Genomic DNA, 21,634 nt, shown 5'->3' on the forward strand with positions numbered 1-21,634 from the left:
TATTTGTAGCTGGGATTCTTGGCCCCAATGTGCATTACTTTGCCCCAATGTGCATTACTTGGCCACATTGAACCGCATCTGCCACATTGACGCCCACTCACCCAGCCTCAACAGATCCCTTTGGAGTTCCTCACAATCCTCTCTGCTTCTCACCACCCTGAACAATTTAGTGTCATCCGCAAACTTGGCTACTTCACTGCTCACTCCCAACTCTAAATCATTTATGAACAAGTTAAAGAGCATGGGACCCAGTACCGAGCCCTGCGGCACCCCACTGCTTACCGTCCTCCACTGTGAAGACTGCCCATTTATACTCACTCTCTGCTTCCTATTACTCAGCCAGTTTTTGATCCACAAGAGGACCTGTCCTTTTACTCCATGACTCTCAAGCTTTCTAAGGAGCCTTTGATGAGGAACTTTATCAAAAGCTTTCTGGAAGTCAAGGTAAACAACATTTATCGGTCTCCTTTGTCCACATGTTTGTTCACCCCCTCAAAGAAATGTAACAGGTTAGTGAGGCAAGATCTTCCCTTACAGAACCCATGCTGAGTCTTCCTCAATAATCCATGTTCATCAATGTGCCTACTCATTCTGTCCTTGATAATGGTTTCTACCAACTTTCCCGGTATTGAAGTCAGACTGACTGGCCTGTAATTTCCCGGATCTCCTCTGGAACCCTTTTTAAAGATGGGGGTGACATTTGCTACCTTCCAGTCCTCAGGAACGGAGGCAGATTTCAATGAAAGATTACAGATTGCTTGGAATGTGCCGGTTTGGTGTGAGAGGTGGCGGTCTGGTTGGTGTACCGTCTGCCTAACGCACCGGCCAGCGCCTTACCATCCCTAATGGAGTCCGTCGCGGGCTGGGCGTTGGAGTTCCCAAGGCTTACAGTCTTGGGTGACTTCAACGTCCATGCGGACGACGCGGCCTCCAATCGGGCGATGGACCTAGCGTCTTCCATGGCGACACTGGGACTCTCCCAATTTGTCACCACCCCCACACATCAAGCCGGACACATGTTAGACTTGATCTTTGCATCTGGGATTTTGGTGGACGATATCACTGTAGAAGCGGTGCCATGGTCGGATCACCTAGCCCTCAAGGCCCGTGTGGGTGTGCCGCCCCAACCCTGTATGGGCGGCGAGCCTATTTTGGCTCGCCCGTGGAGTCTGATGGACCCGGAACGGTTCCAAATGGCTCTGCGGGATCCCTGGCCCTCCAACGATTTCCTTGATGACCTGGTAGAGGCCTGGCATGACAGGCTATCCAGGGCCATCAACGAGATCGCTCCCCGGCGTCCTCTGCGCCCCCGTAGCAGGCTGGCTCCATGGTACACCTTGGAGCTACGGCAGCTGAAACAGGGACTCAGACGACTAGAGAGGCGGTGGCGGCATACTCGTGACGAAGCAACGAGAACATCCTACAGAACGTTTATGAAGTCTTATGAGATGGCAGTCAAGGCCGCAAAGAAGGAATACTTTGCGACCAGGATTGCATCTGCAAATTCGCGCCCGGCACATTTATTTAAGATAATTGAGAATCTGACTACTCTGCCCCAGGGCAGACCAAATGTAAAAGAATTGGAAATAGGCTGTGAGGCTTTTACGAAATTTTTTGCAGACAAAATCTCGTCGCTCCGCCAAGACTTTCCCGCCACGTTGGATACAATATTGGAACCCGAGGCTCCGTGCCTGTCTTCTGATTTTAGTTTGGATCACTTCGACGCACTTAGCTTAGGGGAAGTCGACGGAATTCTCTCTACTGTGCGCCCTACAACTTGTGACCTTGACCCATGCCCCTCCTGGCTGATTAAATCTTGTCAGAGGGAGCTAAGATATCCTATATGGGATATCATAAATAGATCCCTCTTGGAAGGGCAATTTCCAACATCTTTGAAAGAGGCCATGGTCCGCCCTCTCTTGAAAAGAAGTACAGCAGACCCAGCCGAATTGGCGAATTATCGACCGGTCTTGAATCTACCATTTTTAGGTAAAGTTATTGAGAGGGCAGTGGCAGCACAGTTACAGAGATTTCTGGATGACACTTCCACCTTAGACTCCCACCAGTCCGGCTTCCGTCCAGGCCATGGAACGGAGACAGTGCTGGTCGCCTTAGTGGATGACCTCCAGCGGTATCTAGATCGAGGCGGCGTGGCGGTGCTGATGTTGTTAAATCTGTCGGCTGCATTCGACACGGTCGACCATCGGCTACTGGCCCGCCGGCTTGCCGACACAGGGATTAGGGGATCGGCCTTCAGTGGCTTTCCTCCTTCCTTGATGGGCGGGGACAAAGGGTGGCAATTGTGGGAGAGCTGTCCCAGAGGCACCCACTAGTGTGTGGGGTGCCACAGGGTGCAGTTCTCTCCCCGATGTTATTTAACATCTACATGCGCCCCCTTGCCCAGATAGCCCGGAGGTTTGGGCTCGGGTGTCACCAATATGCAGACGACACCCAGCTCTATCTGCTAATGGACGGCCGGCCTGGCTGCATCCCGGAGAACCTGGACTTAGCATTGCAGGCCGTGGCAGGTTGGCTCAGGCTGAGTGGGTTGAAGTTGAATCCAACGAAGACAGAGTCCTTTGCTTGGGCCGTGGTGCCCTGGGGGGGGGGGAATCCCCCTTCCGGCTTTTGATGGTGTACAAAGTATAGGGATCCAGTCACTGGTACAAAGAATAGGGATCCAGTCACTCTCATCCTCACCGGTGCCGGCTCCTCTGCGACCTGCTGGTTGGCACCTCTCAGAGCAGGTCATCCTCGTTTCCCGACAGCTCCTCCATCCACACCAGCTCGCTCAGCTCCCTCACCAGGAAGGTGTCTTCTTCCGCCTCTTCAATTGCCACCACGTTGCCTTTTGAACGCTTCCTTAGGGTGGCCTGGTGCCCTCTTTGGGATAGGGGTGCTTTGCTTCAAGGCGCTCGGTGGAGCCCGCGGGGGATTCGGGCAACTGCTCACTAGGTGCCCCGGGTCCCCGCACCGAAAGCACTTGCGGGGTTCAACAGGTTTTCCACTGCTGGTCCCCCCTGATGGCTTCCTCGTCTCCGTTTTTGGGGTTGTTTTCGGGTCCCATCCCCCCTTTCCCACTCTGTTGTTGGCATTGCATGGCGACACGCTTCATATTGGTCTCCACCTCACCCGCTAGCTGGATCCAACCTACCAACGTGGTAGGTCGGGCTTGGGTGAGGACCCGATCCAGTACGCCTGCATTCAGACCCCGGGTGAAGTGCTCGATTTTCATTAGCTCACTCCATCCCTGAACTTTGGCTGCGTTGGCCCGGAAGTCTGCTGCATATTCCTGGACTGATTTCTGGCCCTGCTGCATGTCTCGTAGGGCTGCCAGTGCCCGAGTCTCCTGGAGGGGGTCTTCGTACTGGGCCAACAGAGCCTGAAGGAACGTTGCTATATAGTCCAGTTCCGGGCTCATGGCTTCATACAGGCTCACTACCATCTTTTAGCCGCCCCCTTCAGCTTCAACCCCAAGTAGTCCACTCGACTGAACTCATCAGGGAACGTATTCACCCAGTAATGCATGTAGCTGTTCGCCTGGATCGTGAAGTACTCCACTTCATCCGTGTCCTCGTCAAAGGTCATGTCGAGCTCCCTTCCTCTCCCTCCATCTCGAGGGGCTGGAGGGGGAACCGCTGGCCAGGGTTGGATTGAACCAGCTCAGTGGTGCTATTGTTAGATCTGGCAGCCACATTTGACACGGTTGACCACCAGCCACTGTCTAGCCGCCTTGCCGACGTGGGGATTCAGGGGTCTGCCTTGCAATGGCTGGCCTCTTTCCTCCAAGGTTGGGGACAAAGGGTGGTGATAGGGGAAGAATCGTCCCGGAGGCACCCACTCATATGTGGTGTGCCGCAAGGGGCAGTTCTGTCCCCGATGTTATTTAACATCTACATGCGCCCCCTTGCCCAGATTGTCAGGAGGTATGGGCTGGGGTGTCACCAATATGCAGATAACACCCAGCTATATCTATTGATGGGTGGCTGATCTGGCTGCGTCCCAGACAACTTAGACCTGGCATTAAAAGCCGTGACATCTTGGCTCAGGCTGAGTCAACTGAAGTTGAATCTGATGAAGACGGAGGTTCTCCATCTGAGCCGCGGTGGCCCAGGAAGGGAGATCCCCTTGCCAGCTTTTGATGGGGTGCCATAATATTGGCCCTGAAGGCCAAGAGCCTGGGAGTGCTCCTGTAGTCCTCCTTGTCTATGGAGGCCCAGGTAGCAACCACTGTCATGTCTGCCTTTTTCCATCTGCAGCGGGTATGACAGTTGGCCCCTTTTCTGAAGCACTGGGACTTAGCAATGGTGAACCATGTTACGGTCACCTCAAGAATAGACTACTGTAATGCCCTCTACATGGGGCTGCCCTTGACTCTGACTCAGAGACTACAGCTAGTGCAGAATGCTGCAGCACGGTTGTTAATGGGACTCCTGAGATGGGAGCACATTCAACCAGGACTGAAAGAGCTGTAATGGCTGCCTATTGCGTTCCAGGTCTGTTTCAAAGTGCTGGTATTGATCTTTAAAGCCCTATATGGCCGAGGACCTGTCTATCTAAGGGACCGCCTTTCTTATGTTCTTCAGAGAGCACTGCATTCAGGAACTAAAAACCTATTGTCCATACCTGGACCAAGGGAGGCCAGACTGGCTTTACACAGGCCTTTCTCAGTGGCAGCACCAATGCTGTGGAATGGGCTCCCTGAGACCATAAGAGCTCTGCGGGATCTCTCGCAATTCCCCAGAGCTTGCAAAACTGAACTTTTTAAAAAGGCCTATAACAACTAGGAGCTGTTATGCCATTTTTATGCTACTGGGCAACTCCACCAGAAGGACCACCAACAGATAAACTGTATACTCTGTATACCACCAATACTTTGTTTTAAATTGTTCTAAATTATAATTGACTGTCTTATTGTTTTATATTTGAAATGGAGATGTTGGTTTTTATGTGATTGTTAGCCGCCCTGAGTCCGTTTGGAATGGGCGGAATATAAATGGAAAGTAAATAAATAAATTAACTCCCTTGTGTCCAAGTTCCCCAGGTTTATGTTGCTGGCACAATGGTTTACACTGTGTTGCCATTGTTTTGATATTCTTTTCCTAGCTATTTATATATTTTATTAGATTTATATACCCTGCCTTTCTCACAAAGCAGGCTCAGGGAGGGTTCCATCAGAAATTTAATATTAAAAATATTGAAATGTACAACATAAAAGCAGCTAAAAAATACAACTTGGAAAACGCTGTCACAACAGTCCTATCAAATCAGGTCCAGGGGTCCATCAGACCCGTCAGGTCACTGGGGAGGAGGCGTAATAGAAGGTGACATCTGCTGCCTCAACTGAAGGCATAGTTCTGTTTTACAAACCCTGTGGAACTGCAACAAGTCGCATAGAGCCTGATCTCCAATGGAAGTTCATTACACCAGGCAGGGCCATTGCCAAAAAAGTTAATAATGCGCTGAGGGTTAACAACAGAGCAGCTAATGGAGAAGTTCCAGCAGCTGGGCCCAGAAGCCATGGAGCTATGAAGTCTTGGATGGCCAAGGTGGAAAAGAGCTGGTGTTAGCACCTAGCACCTGGAGGGCTTAGAGCCACGAAGGACAGCAACTCAAGTCCTTTAGGCTGCAGGTAGGACTCCAACGGGTGTGGCCAATACCAACAATGCACTTGATGCAGCAATGAGTGTATCTGAGAGGTAAGGATTTGGCAGTGTGGTCCATTGGGGTAAGCTTTTGGCCTCGGCCTTTGTCAATAAAGCATGGGGTTTTAATGAAGTCACAGGGGACTTTTGCATCCAAAAGATGTTGGTGGGCTGGTTGCATGTGACTGGATCACAAGCCAATGAGAGGGAGCCTATTCTCTTCACCATCCTGAGGGGGTTGTGTGGGGCTGGGGGGCAGGTTGCACTAGCAGCTACAAGAGGGGGTTAGATAAAAATATGGAACAAAGGTCCATCAGTGGCTATTAGCCACAGAGTGTGTGTGTGTATACATTTTTTGGCCACTGTGCGACACAGAGTGTTGGACTGGATGGGCCACTGGCCTGATCCAACATGGCTTCTCTTATGTTCTTATGGTGAAAGACAGAAGGGCCTGGCGTGACTTTGTCCATGAGGTCACAAGGAGTCGGACTCAACTGTGCGACTGAACAACAACAAATTCATAACAAAAATTTCTAAAAATTGCAAACTGTGCATGGAAAAGGAAACATACAAAAGCATACATACTTTTTCCAACAAAAATGTACACTACCTTCTGATTCAATTGACAATCTGGAGTCCTGTTTGCAGAAATGATTTCCTTACAGGATGTAACAAGATCCCCAGGGATTATACACTTTCCTTTTGAAGATCCCCAGAGATTACACACTTTCCTTTTCACAGCCTGTAATAGGGAAAGCCCAGCTTGAGCTTCCTATGCAACCTTGCTGGATTGCAGCCTTTGCCTGCTCCAGAAGTAACTGTATACACATACATGTTTTAAAATAGGCACATAGGAACAATTCTAGCAACTGAGAACAGCTTTGACTGAGGAGCTAAACATCTGTCCTCTTGCCAAACAATAAATATTGTCTAAAATTGGTGCTTCTCATTTGCACTGAATCTACATCACTGTCAAGTCTGCAGATTCAATAACGAGTTGATGTAGATACAAAGAAGCTAGTTTATTGACACTGGATGCTTGTGGCCTGAGCCAGGGTTTGAAGAGACGAAAACCATACAGTAAATACATTGCATATAAAGATCACTTCAAAAGCATTCCTAAGGGCAGGGAAATTGTGCAGGGGACATTCACACATAGATGTTACTAGTACATTCTCATGTTGATTAGGCGTAGTGGCCTTGATGTTTTACTAGGCTCCTACGGCTCCCACAGGCCTGGGCTGAGAAGGTTCAGATAAGACTTTTCACACATCACCATTTCAAAGCAGGGAGAGCTTCTAAGAAAAGGGAGGGGGAACAGTAGAGAGGCACTAGCAGCATTTGGTTCTACCCAGCATGCTCTCTGGTTGAGCCAGAGTTATATTCAGACTTGACAATCACTACAACACACTGCAGCATCCACCCAGTGATATTAAATTACCTTACCTTTAACTAGCTACCCGAATAGCAACCTTTCTATACTCTCCTTCCTTAGCCCCAGTCATGCTCCATTATGCTTGGATGTCCAGGATGCCTGATGTATTCAACTTGAGTTTTTAGTGGGTTTTGGCAAGTATAAGAAAAGATGTCTATTTGATCTCAAAAGAAAGAATGGATAATACAGTGTAATGCCTCCACGATTAGTAAGCAAAACTCGAGACAAAAATTTAAGCCATAGAAGGGGAAGAGAAATATAATCACTAATGTTTTGTCATCTTCCTTTATATTTCTGCAAATTTCATATACCCATCAGCTGTGTAAGCATAGCTAAGCAATATATAGGCCTGTCTAAGAACAGAAGCATGAAACTATATAATGAACCATAGCATATAAAAACAAATTCTATGTAAGGAGACCCTAAATTTATATCTTGAAAAAACAAAAATGAAAGAAGCAAAAGCAGAAAGCAGCCTACACAGTCTGACAGATGCCGTGTGTGTGTGATAGTAAGTCTATATTGTCTGGGGAGGAGATGGAAATCATAGAACATCAGGTCTTCACTGCTAACACTCTGCCACTCTGAACAAGCAATTAAAATAGGAAGAAGCAAGGGAACAGGGTGCCATAAATAGCAGGTGTTAGCAAATGATTCTCACAGTTAGTCCAGCTAACCCAAATTTGACAAGCAAAAGTAAATCATATCGAACAGGAAGTAAGCATGAATCTATCTGGCAAGCCTCCAAGCTAGAAAGATTGACTGTACATGGAAACAGCTGACAAATGAATGACAATGTTAAGATGGGGATAAACATAGCATTATCTAGTCAGGGACTATTTAGCAATATTATTAGCCAGAAATAATGCTTCAGATATTAAAGAATTATACTGGTATTAAGTTACTGCAGAATCACCTACAGTACATTTGATATATCATACCACATAAACTGAGAAAGCATCACATACATACCAGCTGTTTACTGTATATACACTATTTACTATGAAGATATGTTAGGGTTACCATATTTTGGAAATGCAGAAAAGAAAACATATTTCTATATGACTACTTCAAACAAGTGATCACTGTGACAATACTAATTTTAAATACCCCTATTATTTAAGCTGTGATACTGGCTACTAAGGAGCCCTGTAGCGCAGAGTGGTAAGCTGCAGTACTGCAGTCCAAGCTCTGCTTACAATCTGAGTTTGACCCCAGCAGAAGCTGGGTTCAAGGTTGACTCAGCCCTCCATCCTTCCGAGGTCGGTAAAATGAGTACCCAGCTTGCTGGAGGGAAAGTGTAGTGACTGGGGAAGGCAATAGCAAACCATCCTGTAAAAAGTCTGCCAAGAAAACATACTGATGTGACGTCACCCCATGTGTCTGTAATGATCCAGCCCTCACACTGGGAACTACCTTCACCTTTTTACTGGATACTAACTAGGACTATTCCTAACCTTCCAACCCAAAAAAGAAGACATTTTCATCAGGTTTTTAAAAAAAACCCAAAAAAGGATGGACACAAAAAAAGAGGACATGTCCTCTTTTAGAGGGCATCTGGTAACCCTACTGCAATTGATTTGAACCCTTTATTAACTCAGAGTGTACATTACTTCATTGGATAAGGTATTCAAGAAACCTAAAATGAATTAAACCTAAGTGAATTTATATGATCAGAAACTAAATTCTGCTCACTATATGATTCAGGAGAGATTTTCAAATTTCATTGGGAGCTTCCTGCAACAAGTTAAGTTCCTTATTCCTGTCCTCACTTGGAGAACATTTGTATGGGCTTAACAGAGGCAGGTGGCCAACCTTCTAAACCCCGCAGACACTGTTTCGGATAATAGATTTAACTTCTAGAATTATGTACCTATGCAAGTATGTGCCTTTTCTCTTCTACTACTCTGGAGCAAATGGATACAAAAGATGACTGACAGAGTAAAGATAGAGGAGCATTAGCTTCTCATGTGGAAGAAGCAGTTTGAGGTGGTGAGAAGCATCAGGCAGGGGTTGGGGGCAGTACCCCTTGCTGAGTCACTTCTGGCCCCTAGAATAAATTTCTGTATATTTGCACAGGGAGGGGTGATCACGTGATGTTTTACAATAACTGCATTTAAAATAATGCACCAAACCAAGTTTATTCAGAAGTGAGTTGCAAAAATTTAAACTGAGCACACTTGTAAAGCTTTGCACAGAATCACATCTTAAGCTGTGTAACAAACTAAAAGATTGTTAGCTATATTTTGCTAACTTAAGGAGGAAAGGTCCCCTGTGCAAGAACCAGTTGTTTCCGACTCTGGGGTGATGTTGCTTTCACAACGTTTTCACGGCAGACTTTTTAAGGGGGGTTTTCCATTGCCTTCCCCAGTCATCTACACTTTCCCTCCAGCAAGCTGGGTACTCATTTTACTGGCCTCGGAAGGATGGAAGGCTGAGTCAATCTTGAGCCGGCTACCTGAACCCAGCTTCTGCAGGGGATCGAACTCAGATTGTGAGCAGAGCTTGGACTGCAGTACTGCAGCTTACCACTCTGCGCTATGGTGCTCCTTAGTAGCCAGTATCACAGCTTAAATAATAGGGGTATTTAAAATGAGTATTGTCATAGTGATCACTTGTTTGAAGTAGTCATATGGGAAATATGTTTTCTTTTTTGCGTTTCCAAAATATGGTAACCCTAACATATCTTCATAGTAAATGGTGTATATACAGTAAACAGCTGGTACCTGAAAACTCAGCTACTGCCAGGGATTGAACTCAGGTCGTGAGCAGAGTTTAGGACAGCAGTACAGCAGCTTTAACACTCTGCGCCACTGGGCTCTTAAACTTAAAGAACAAGATGGTTAATTGTTTAAAAAAAAACCTTCCCCACATAGGTGTCATTATTTCCTTATCATACTGTTATTCTTTTGATTTCAAGGTGCAAATTAGGCAGATGAAACACACCACTATTTACTTAATGTTCATAAATAAGAAAATTCCACTTTCATGCTTTATTTTCTTCTTTCTTTTTATACATGATGTGTGTGTTTCCCATACAAATTGTTCCAAATAATATATGCTATGTTTCACAGAGCCATTTGGCCAGATTCTAATAACCTCTCTTGGGAGCTGACACCAACTTTCAGCAGTAGCCCATTGCTGCAGATTAGCAATAGAACATATGCTGCAGCAGCATCCAGTTTGCCTCTGTCATAACAAGAGATTATATTTTGAGTACCTCACAAGTCCTGTGCCTCTCAGAATCAGAGCTCTTCCTTTATTATGAACAACAGATATTCTGGGATAACAAACCAAATAAAGTCAACTAACGTCTCTATTTAAAAAACATACTGCAACATCCTGCATTTCACATCACAAGCATTCTCTCTGGTTTCTCTACAGAGTTAAATAAAGCACACTGCATTATTCATGGGTTAGCAACCTGCTAACAAACGTGAAACATTTTAATAATGTGCTGAGCTAGTATATTTCCTTTCATATACAGCAAGCAAGCTTTTTTTAAAAAAGGGAAAAAAGAAAACAATACGTGCCTTAGTTTTTTGCATGGCAACTTGAAAAAAAATATTACAATATTTATTTAAATAGCCTGATTTATAAAGCTTATCCACCTAGGCATCATTTAATCATTATTTAAATAAATAAATAAATCTACCTCAAAAAAGAATTAATGTTGTCAGAGTGGCAGCAATTTTGTTTCAAATATTAGGTTGAAAATCTGTCTAAGGAAAAAAAATTATATTTGTATGTGTGTCGTTTTGTTTGTCTTCACTAAGTATTACAGATAAGACATCCCAAGAAGATACAGCCTTGTCATATTTCATTACTTCAGTTAAATATCAATTATTTAACATTCAGAAAAATGAACATGTGCACCAAGTCTAGAAGAGAAATCTGTTTCTTTATCTCACCTTTAACAATTAAGTCTGCTTGAGAAAAGAAATAAACAGATGTTTTATTAATTTATAAGCACTAAGGAAACCTATGAGATCTTTTATATCTATATTACTTCCATTGTAACATAGCTCTATGAAAGCAAATCAGAAACATATCTAGAGGTCCTCCCCCCCCCCCCCAACATTCAGGTATAGAAGACAAAAGGCTGAAACATTTGAAACAGATCCAATACTCACTGAAGGCTGCAATTGCAAGTGCTAGCGTAACGATAATGGAGGCCCATGAAACCCATAGTGCCTTCTTTCTGTAGCTCTGAGCTTCATGAGGTTTTAACCTGGTACTGCTTTCTAGCAAACCTGATAAACAGAATTAAAGAAAAATGTGTGAAAATTTTTCATATCTTTTAACAAGCCACAATGTGGTCCATTCAGAACTAAAAAAAAAAAAAAAGCATTCTTCCTCCCCCTCACTTCAACATGTATATTCATCATATAGTTCACCTTAGTAAGTTAAAGCACAAGCAAAGCTTATTCAAGGGCTTGAGTGTACAAACAGAATAGGGTTGTGTTCTGGGCTTTGAAATTCAGAAGGAGATACTAGCTGCTCTTCCTAGAGAGCATTACAATAATAAAGGGTTTATGTATAGCACCTTTGTAGTTGTATTTTTCATATTTATACTTCAGTTCCTAATTATGAGAGCAATCCTAAACAGGTCTACTCAGAAATCCTATTCAAGTCAACTCAATGGGGCTTACTTAGAGGGAAGTGTTCTTAGGATTGCACTATAAGTCTCAGACATCATAGCAAATACTTGTTTATAAAGTATATAATAGCTATAGAGATATACCATAACTACATCAGGTATCTAGCAGAAATGGGAAACAGAGGTGACAATGGAATGCAGTGTTACACAGCTATCTCCCCTTGATTCTTTTGTTGCTTCAGTTCTCAAAGCTGCAGTATGACCGCAAAATTTATCCAAGAAAAAAAAACCAGCTCCTGCCTCTTCCTTTTTAATTTGTGGAAACAATTCAAATTCATGCTGAGTACGTTTTTCTAACGGTTGGTAACTGCAGAGATATATATATGATTAACATCGGACCAAAGACAAAGCCACACTGAATACGTAGGTCCCGGTTTGAAGGAATAACTTAATCATCTGTGTGCAAGAGAAATAAATAAGATATTGATGATTCAAACAAATAAAAGGAAAGAAACTTTTAAGACAGCTGTTAGTTGCTGTTAAGGTATTTCCTTTTTTAAAAAAAAAACCCCTCTTTTTAATTAAAATCTACAAATAATTTATATTTTAAAATATATTAGATTCTCCCCTTTTTATATTATTTGTTTTTCACAGTCTAAAATGATTCACGGTATTTAATTAAAATTGACTTTCGTAAAACACACATATGGAGGATTCATGCATACACGTACACGTATCTTTATTTTTTAATCTATGATATTCTTTTATCATCTATATTCATCTACTAAATACATAAACTGAAAATAATTCATATGCAACTTCAAGCCTTTACAGCTAACAATACATAGATAGACCTTTTTCTTTGCTTTTTTCTAAATCGATTTATAACAGCGGTAAAGCCAACACTGTAATTAAAAGACATACATTTGTGGGCAAGATTATTCTGTTTTAATGCTATCATTCTAAATGCTTGTACATCAGTAAGCATTAATACTGATAATGATGTGACGAAATCTAATTTGTTTTGGTCACTTGCCTTCAAAAAAGTCACAATTTTAATTGACATGAAGACACCCCTCCCCCAATTATGCATATACAAGGTTTATATTATACACATTTTCTATTTCTATTAAGAACTGTTTTATCATGCATACACACTTTGAATTGTAACAAAATGAAGATCCTCTCATTACTTAAAAATAAATTCAACAAAATTCGGTACTAGAGACAAAACGTCTAAGATAACTGAAGCAAAAATATTCATAACACTATGATCTATTGAACAGCACCTGAGCAGTCTGTGAAGCATAAAACAAGGACAAATATTAAAACCAATACTAAACTTTCCTTGGAAATAATTATAACCAAAATCACTGATCTGAGGAATTGATAGAAATAGACAGATGGGATTGTTTGTCCCATCTTTTATTTCCCACTTTACTGGGACCTGTTTTCCTTTTCAGTATCATCATGCAGCTCTCACAAAAATAACAACCATATTTCTTGCCATATTACACATAAAGGATGCATTTTGTGGGCAATAGTCCCAGGTAAACTGGGGGTTTTTTATTCCACCCTCAAAACTCTTGAATTTGAGCCTCGGTCAAATCTGTAGATCTTTCCTATTTACATCCAGAATACATAAGGAGTTGCAACATGCCTTCAGCCTCACACTTAAAGAAGCTGCTCCTAGTTAAAAGATGTGCAAACATTACACTATTGTTTCTAAATTGTAGCCAGGGTATTCTAGTAAAAATCAACATCCTTTTTTAACTGGAAAACTGAAAGGGAACTGTGTAAAATAGCCAAGAGAGAACAAGGAAGTGGTTGGAAGGATGGGGGGGGTGGGATCTCTGGATTTGGAGGAAACTAGAATGAAGTAGATTTTTAAAATGTGCTTGCTGAGAGAGATTAAATAAAATGTCAAGAGCTAGTGAATAGACACGAGCAGGGCAGGTGCCTGTATAGGAAGACAATGGACTAAATGTCACTTTCCTGTAAGAAAGGGTGGGGAGTTTATAAACAATGTCCTTTCTTGGCAATGAATGGGGAAGCCTGTCTGCATTTTACTGAATGCTGTTTAAATTGGATTTTGAATCGGGGTAGCAGGGCATTCAAAAAAGAGTGGGTTGCCTGGGATTTTTTAGACAACTGTTGTCCTGGGGGTGTATTTTTTATTCTCGGGTATACATATGATTGACTGCAAAAGGGATTTTTTAAAAAATAGAAGGTAACTATAAGAATAAAAAATGAAGACAAGAAGGGATTGGGCAGGTGATGAAACAATGACAACAGACAAAGATATGGAAACTGGCACCTTAGCGTAGTGAGAAGGCTGTGGGAAAGCCAGAGCAGAAGGCTGGGGGCCAGCAGAAATGGCTCTGCAAGGTGTCCTGGCTGCTGCTCAATCTAAGACGCCACAAGACGGAGCAGGTTCCAGCGCTGTACAATGCAATGCGCAGGGGTGGGGGCGCGAGGGGTCCCCCGAAGCGAGAGAGGAGTGGCGGGGCAAAATGCAGCGCGAGAAAGAAGCGCCGCGGCGGCGGCGGCTCGAGGGGGACCAGGGCTCCGGGCAGCAGCTTGGCGAGAGCGGGGCACGTGCCCGGGCGAGGGGCTCACCTCGGTCTTCCAGCTCTTCGCTGAACTGCGCGCTCTCCGCGAGGTGCGGCTCTTCCCCCGGCGGAGCGTCTCGGGCCGGCTGCACAACGGTGGGCTCGGGGGTGCTGCCCAGCCCGTCGCCGGCTGCGGGGGCCTCCATGGCAGAGCGTGGCGCCGCGAAGAGCAGGAGCGGAGGAAAGAAGCCCCCGCGAAGAGGCGCGCCCCGCCCCGCCCATCCACTGCAGGTGGGACCCGCCAGCGGCTGCCCGGCTCGCTCCTCCCCCCGCGCTCGGCCCCCCTCCGCAGGCGCGAAAGGGCTGCGGCCGCATCTTGCAGGGGCGCGCTGGGTCTTGGATTCCAATTCTTCCCCCTCCCACTTCCGCTGAGACTAGCAACGAGCTACAGCGAAGCTCCCTCAGCAGCCCTGTGGAGCTCAAGAAGAACCTGCTGGAAGGTTCAAGGCTTGCAGCTGGCGCAATGTCATGTCGGTCCTAAACAAGGGCGAGTCACAACGTGCTTAAAATCACCAAGTTTGCTTGAAACGCTCTCCTCCTAGAACCTAACACGACAAGAGTGCTACAGCGAAACAGGTATAGCCGTGTTTCATGTCTGAAGGGAGACTGTGCCTCCTTGAGTGTTCTGGCGGAAGGAAGGTGGGGATGTAGAGGTGATAAATAGCATTGAAAAAGGTGTAATGGAGAGAATAGAGAGCATATCTGGGCATGTGCAGATTGCTTTGTTCTTGCTCCTGCAATCTTAGGCGGTCTTCTGGCAATACTTGCTAGCAGGTAGGGTTGCCAATCTCCAGGTAGACCCTAGAGATCTCCTGGAATTACAATTGATTACAACTGCAGTTCCCCTGGAGAAAATGGCTGCTTTGAAAGATGGACTTTATGACCACATATCATGATGATGTCCCTCTTCAGGCCCCACTCTCAAATCTCCAGGAATTTCTCAACCTGGAATTGGTAACCCTAATAGGAAGTCAGAATTTAGGGAAAAGTTAGCCCCATCCTCTTGCATTTATTACTACTAGTAGTCCTCATATCTACCAGGGATCTGCACTATTTGTTTTCATTTTCCATGGCTGAGATTATCAGTCCATACACATGCATGAAATTGGACTGTACAAGTATTTATCAAGGTAGTAGTCCTTTGCAGACATCTGCCATGCAAAAGAAGGGAGTCTGTAGCAGCAGGCTGTGTGTTGGATCAGGCTGTGCATATTGTGGCCTATGTAACTATGTATAGATAGGAATGGTATGAGCAGTACACTGTAAATGTTAGGGTACTGAGTACAGGATTCTGCTTTATGTGTGTGCCATACTATTAATTGTTTAAAAGAAACAATAGCAGTCAAGTGCGCAAATGGGGTGGGGCCAGCAGAGCTTCTTCCTCCCATCTTATCCTCTGCAGTCATCTCTGAATGTTTGTAAGCTGAGAAATCATTAGCCATGGAATGTTTCACAATTTGTTTAGCTTTGTGGTCTTAAGTAGACGTTCCTGGAAGTGAGCCCCACAATATATTCTTGAGTTGACCTGTTTAGGATTGCTCTATAAGTAGTTGAGGAACTATCTTGCTGGATGAATTGTGGTGGAAGGGAGACAGAAAAGCTTAGTAGATCTCTGTAGCAAGGAAGCTACAAGGAATTGAGAACTGAGACAAAAAAAGGCTGCTAAAAATCACCAGGAGCCCCTGAACCAACACTCTATCTGCTCCCATACAGGTCTAGAGAACATTTAAAGGAATAAAAGAATTAGAAGGAAAAAAAGAGAAAAGGGATATGCATATCAGGAAAAAAGTGAAACAAGTCTTTTTTTAACTTCTCCTTCATTACTTCTTCTAAGCATAGCAAACAAAAAAAAAAGACTCAGTGATGCTTTCAGGACAAATCCTCTATAGGAATCTAGGTTCTGCCACTTTAACCCTTTTCTTAGCTGTAAAGAAGAGCTGCAGAACAGCACGTGCTATGGTTTCAAGTCAAGGAAAAAGGTTAAACTGATCCATTGTGGATTACTAGGGAGCCTTCTAACTGTTGCTGAAACCCTGAAATTTAAGCTGTTAGCCAAAACCAAGCGCTGTGTCTGCTGTTCCCTTACTGTCTCCTCAAGAACAAATTTAGGCAGGTGGACTACCAGAACACCCCCAACCCTTGGACATTTTGTATCTCTTCATGGCCTATAGAAAAAAGAATTTGAGTAGACAGTGTAAAAACAAAGAGAAGGATAGGATCCCTGTATCCTCTGATATTCCAGCTACTGTTTGGGAAGCTTTTTTGTTACCTGTGTTTTTGCAAATAGAAATGCCATTGGGTATGAAGCAGGGGTGGCCAATGGTAGCACTCCATATGTTTTTTGCCTACAACTCCCATCAGGCCCAGCCATTGGCCATGCTGGCTGGGGCTGATGAGAGTTGTAAGCAAAAAACATCTGGAGAACTACTGTTGGCCACCCCTGGTATAAAGGAATGACCCCCAGTAACAGCCAGTGAGATTAGGACTTTATTTAAATAAACAAGAAAGGGAAAGCACCTGGGTCCAATTTAATACCACATGAGCACAGATTTTTGGATGTTTTTTCACTGAAATAAACGACAGGAAGTATGCCCAAAGTCTGGCATAGCACAATAATTGTTCCAATCTATAAAAAGGGGGATCTGACAGACCCAATGAATTACTATCCAATAAGTTTGCTGTTCACTATAGGAAAATTTTATGCTGCAATGCTTCTTGAAAAGCTGGGATCTTGAGTTGAAGGGAATAACATTTTGGGAAATAAAAAAACTGTTTTTTTTAAGAGGAGCAAGTACCATCGCCATGCCCTCCAATTCTTGATTGATAAATACACATGTTCTGGAGAAGGCATGTTGGCGACTGCCTTCCAGGACCTAAAATCAGCGTTTTATATTATCTCTAGACCCTGGTTATGGGAAAAGCTGAAGAAATATGGCATTGAACCATGTCTACTTAAAATTGAACAGCTTTACAACCATCCTTCCGCCCAGGTTAGATGCAGAGAGTTAGGTCAGCTATCAGAGCCATTTACTTAGAAGATAGAAGAAGATATTGGATTTATATCCCGCCCTCCACTCCGAAGAGTCTCAGAGCGGCTCACAATCTCCTTTACCTTCCTCCCCCACAACAGACACCCTGTGAGGTGGGTGGGGCTAAGAGAGCTCTTACAGCAGCTGCCCTTTCAAGGACAACCTCTGCCAGGGCTATGGCTGACCCAAGGCCATTCCAGCAGGTGCAAGTGGAGGAGTGGGGAATCAAACCCGGTTCTCCCAGATAAGAGTCCACACACTTAACCACTACACCAAACTGGCTCCTTTGAGACAAAGGAGTTAAGAAGGGATGTTTACTTGCGCCCCTGTTGTTCAATTTATATATAAATGATTTCAGACCCTGTCTCTTGAAGGACACATGTCATCTTCCACATTTATCCAAGCATGAAGTTCCAATCCTTCTATATGCTGGTGATACAGTGATAATGTCCAGATCAGGGTGGCCAAACTGTGGCTTGCGAGCCATGTGCAGCTCTTCAAGAGCTTTCTTGAGGCTCCCCAAGGTCTCCCCAAGATTGAAGTGAAGGAGGAGGAGATATGCAAGCTCCTCCCCTCCATTGCAGAGGTCACTAGGAAATGAGTGTGAGAAAAGAGAGGGAGAGGGCGAGGTCATAGTTTGGGGAGTGGAGAGGCCAACTGACCTACAGTACAATCTGACAGCAGTAGTGGCAGCTGTCACTGGGGGTGGGGGGTGGGCTCCCTCTGGGTGTCCTCCCCCCCCCAGGGAAAGTGCATGCGCAATACATCGCCTCTCCTTTCCCGGTGTAGTGAACGCTGCGTGGTCACTGTCTGGCTATGCCTGGCAGATGGTCACTGCAATGGCCTCTCCTGCATTACTGCATCCATGGCAACACCTTCTTGCTGGTGCCCCCCGTTTTCACAGCGTTTGCCAAGTCATGGTGCGACCGAATGTCCGGCGGTATAACCAGATGGGCAGGTTGGGCTCACCAACCTCGCCAGCCAAGAGAAGGAAAACTCTAACATCAAGCCCGGGCAGATAGAGCTCGTTAATGTAATGTAACATCTACCACCTGGAGGACTCGCTGCTGGCATCCCGGCTTACTGGGCCATGGCAGATGACCCCATGGTGAAAGGGTGGAGCCAGTACTGCTCACACTGTGCTTCACCTAAAAATTCCTCTACGCAGGCCTGAAGGGTATCCACATCCACAACATACCAAGTCCTGCAGCGATGGGCAAGGGACAAAACGGCAGGTGGAAGATGCCACTGGAAGCCACAGTCCCGATCCTGCATGTAGGCAGTTCAGGGTATTGGTCGCCTGATGCTGACCCGGAGACGAAAGCATTTTTCGGCAGCACCTTGAACGACCAAGCAGCCCTATTTAGGGACAGCACTGCTTGCTCCGTATGGAGAGGGGCCTAGAAAAGGTGGCCTAAACAAAGCTCGTCTCCCCCCCCCCCCCCAGTTGGCTAGCCGCAGTCAACGGGCATCCTTACTTGCGGTCGAAAAATAACAACAAAGAAAAGGCATGCACCTGCCTCACAAAGTGTGCAAAGACTAAAGCTTGTGTGTTGGAACATCAGAACTATGCTTGACACAGTAGACAGTGGTCGCCCTGAACGATGCTCTGCTCTAGTTGCCCACGAACTTCTCAGGTTAAATATCGACATAGCAGCTCTCAGTGAGGTCCGTTTCCCTGGGGAAGGTAGTCTTCAAGAACACGGTGCTGGCTATACCCTCTATTGGTCGGGTAAGTCAAAGGCTGAGAGCCGCCTTTCTGGCATTGGCTTCATGATCAGGAACTCCCCTGCCTCTAAACTCGAAAATTTGCCAACAGGTCACTCAGATCGCATCATGTCTATGCGCCTACCACTCCAAAACAAGCAGCATGCAACCCTCTTTAGTGTGTATGCCCCAACCCTTCAAGCAGATCCTGCAGAAAAGAACAAGTTCTATGCTGATCTACGTAACCTCATATGGAAGACCCCTACAGAGGACAAGGTGATCATCTTTGGCGACTTCAATGCCAGAGTAGGTAAAGACTCGGAAGCCTGGAAAGGAGTACTTGGCAAACACGGCATTGGCAACTGCAATGATAACGGGCGCCTCCTGCTAGAATTCTGCACGGAGCATCAGCTCACCATTACCAACACTATCTTCCAGCAGAAGAACAGTCTGAAGACAACCTGGATGCACCCACGGTCCAAGCATTGGCACCTTATTGACTACATTCTGGTGCGCCATAGAGACCTTCGAGATGTCTTACACACCCGAGTAATGCCCAGTGCAGAATGTCATACGGATCATCGTCTTGTACGCTGCAATCTCCGTCTTCATTTTAAGTCTACACCCAGGAGAGGCGGTATCTCCCGGAGGAAGTTTCAGGTTGGCAGCCTTCAGTCAGCCGAAGTTAGAGCTGCCTTCCAGGCAAAACTCCAGTCAAGAATTGAGGACTCCAGTTGCCTCACAGATCCTTCTCCAGAAGCACTCTGGGAACACCTAAAAACTACCATCCTGTTGACCTCTGAAGAAGTCCTCGGGTTCTCCACAAGGAAGAACAAGGACTGGTTTGACAAGAACAATCAAGAGATCCAAGAATTACTGGCGAAAAAGAGATTTGCCTACCAAGCACATCTTGCTCAGCCCTCCTGTCCCGGGAAAAAAGCAACCTTTCGCGCTGTATGTAGCAACCTCCAGCACAAGCTTCGAGACATTCAGAACGAGTGGTGGACCAAGCTTGCAGAGAGAACCCAGCTGTGTGCAGACACTGGTGATTTAAGAGGGTTCTACGAAGCCCTGAAGGCAGTATATGGTCCATCATATCAGGCTCAGAGTCCCTTGCGTAGTGCAGACGGCCAAGTGCTCCTCACAGACAAGGCATCCATAGTGAACCGGTGGTCGGAGTATTTTCAGGTTCTCTTCAGTGCCAATCGCGTAGTTCAAGATTCAGCAATCCACCTCACCCCACTTCAACCAGTGAAAACAGAGTTGGATGAGATCCCCACCCTAGAAGAGACTGTTAAAGCCATCAAGCAACTGAAAAGTGGCAAGGCAGCGGGAGTTAATGGAATCCCACCAGAGATCTGGAAGCATGGGGGCATAGTACTACATAGCACACTTCACAAAGTACTTGTCACCTGCTGGAAACAAGGCAAACTACCACAGGACTTTCGCGATGCAATCATCATCACTCCACACAAGAACAAAGGGGAAAAGTCAGACTGCTCCAACTACCGGGGGATAACCCTGCTCTCCATTGCAGGCAGAATCCTTGCTAGAATACTCCTGAACAGACTGGTGCCCACCATTGCAGAAGAACTCCTCCCAGACAGCCAGTGTGGCTTCAGAGCTAACAGGAGCACCACAGACATGGTATTTGTTCTCAGGCTGCTCCAAGAGAAATGCAGGGAACAGAACAAGGGTCTATATGTGACTTTTGTCGACCTTACCAAAGCTTTTGATACCGTTAGCAGGAACGGCCTGTGGCAAATCTTGGAATGTTTAGGATGTCCCCCAAGGTTCCTCAGTATGGTCATCCAGCTACATGAAGACCAGCGAGGCCAAGTCAGACACTGCAACGATCTCTCGGAGCCCTTCCCAATAGGCACAGGTGTAAAGTAAGGCTGTGTTCTCGCGCCAACTCTCTTTACGATCTTCTTTAGCATGATGCTTCAAAGAGCCGCAGTAGATTTAGATGATGACGATGGTGTCTACATCTGCTATCGCACCGATGGCAGCCTGTTCAACCTGAGGCGACTAAAGGCCCACTCCAAGACAATGGAAAAACTTATCCGAGAGCTACTGTTTGCTGATGATGCTGCACTGGTCTCCCACTCGGTATCACCTCTGCAGTATATGACGTCCTGCTTTGCAGAGGCTGCCAAGCTATTCGGCCTGGAAGTTAGTCTGAAGAAGACAGAAGTTCTCCACCAGCCTGCACCCCAGGAAGATTATCACCCTCCTTGCATCACTGTGGGTGAATCAGTTTTGAATACAGTCCAGCAGTTCAGCTACCTGGGGTGCATCATCTCCTCAGATGCCAAGATCGACAAGGAGATTGACAATAGACTGGCAAAGGCAAACCGTGCATTTGGCCGACTGCATAAAAGAGTGTGGAGCAACAAGCATCTGAAAAAAGGCACAAAGATCAATGTTTACAAAGCGGTTGTGATGACAACCCTCATCTACGGCTCCGAATCGTGGGTATTATACTGTCATCACCTGCGACTCCTTGAGCGCTTTCATCAGTGCTGCCTTCGCACCATCCTCAACATCCACTGGAGTGACTTTGTGACCAACACTGAAGGCCTCAAGCGGGTGGAGGTTACAAG

General features: G+C 45.4%; 1 protein-coding gene across 1 annotated transcript in view; it reads right to left on the reverse strand.

Moving 5' to 3' along the window:
* TMEM163 (transmembrane protein 163) overlaps positions 1-14,665 on the reverse strand; it is a 359,716-nt gene extending 345,051 nt beyond the window's left edge. The window contains exons 1-2 of the mRNA XM_060257116.1: positions 14,300-14,665; positions 11,214-11,333 (exon numbers count right to left, since the gene is read on the reverse strand). Coding sequence (XP_060113099.1) covers positions 11,214-11,333; positions 14,300-14,438 — 259 coding nt within the window. The 5' untranslated portion in view covers positions 14,439-14,665. The remainder of the gene's footprint in view (positions 1-11,213; positions 11,334-14,299) is intronic.
* Positions 14,666-21,634: the final 6,969 nt, after the last annotated feature.

Source organism: Heteronotia binoei, chromosome 16 (genome assembly GCF_032191835.1).
Source record: "Heteronotia binoei isolate CCM8104 ecotype False Entrance Well chromosome 16, APGP_CSIRO_Hbin_v1, whole genome shotgun sequence".
Classification (NCBI taxonomy): Eukaryota; Metazoa; Chordata; class Lepidosauria; order Squamata; family Gekkonidae; genus Heteronotia; species Heteronotia binoei.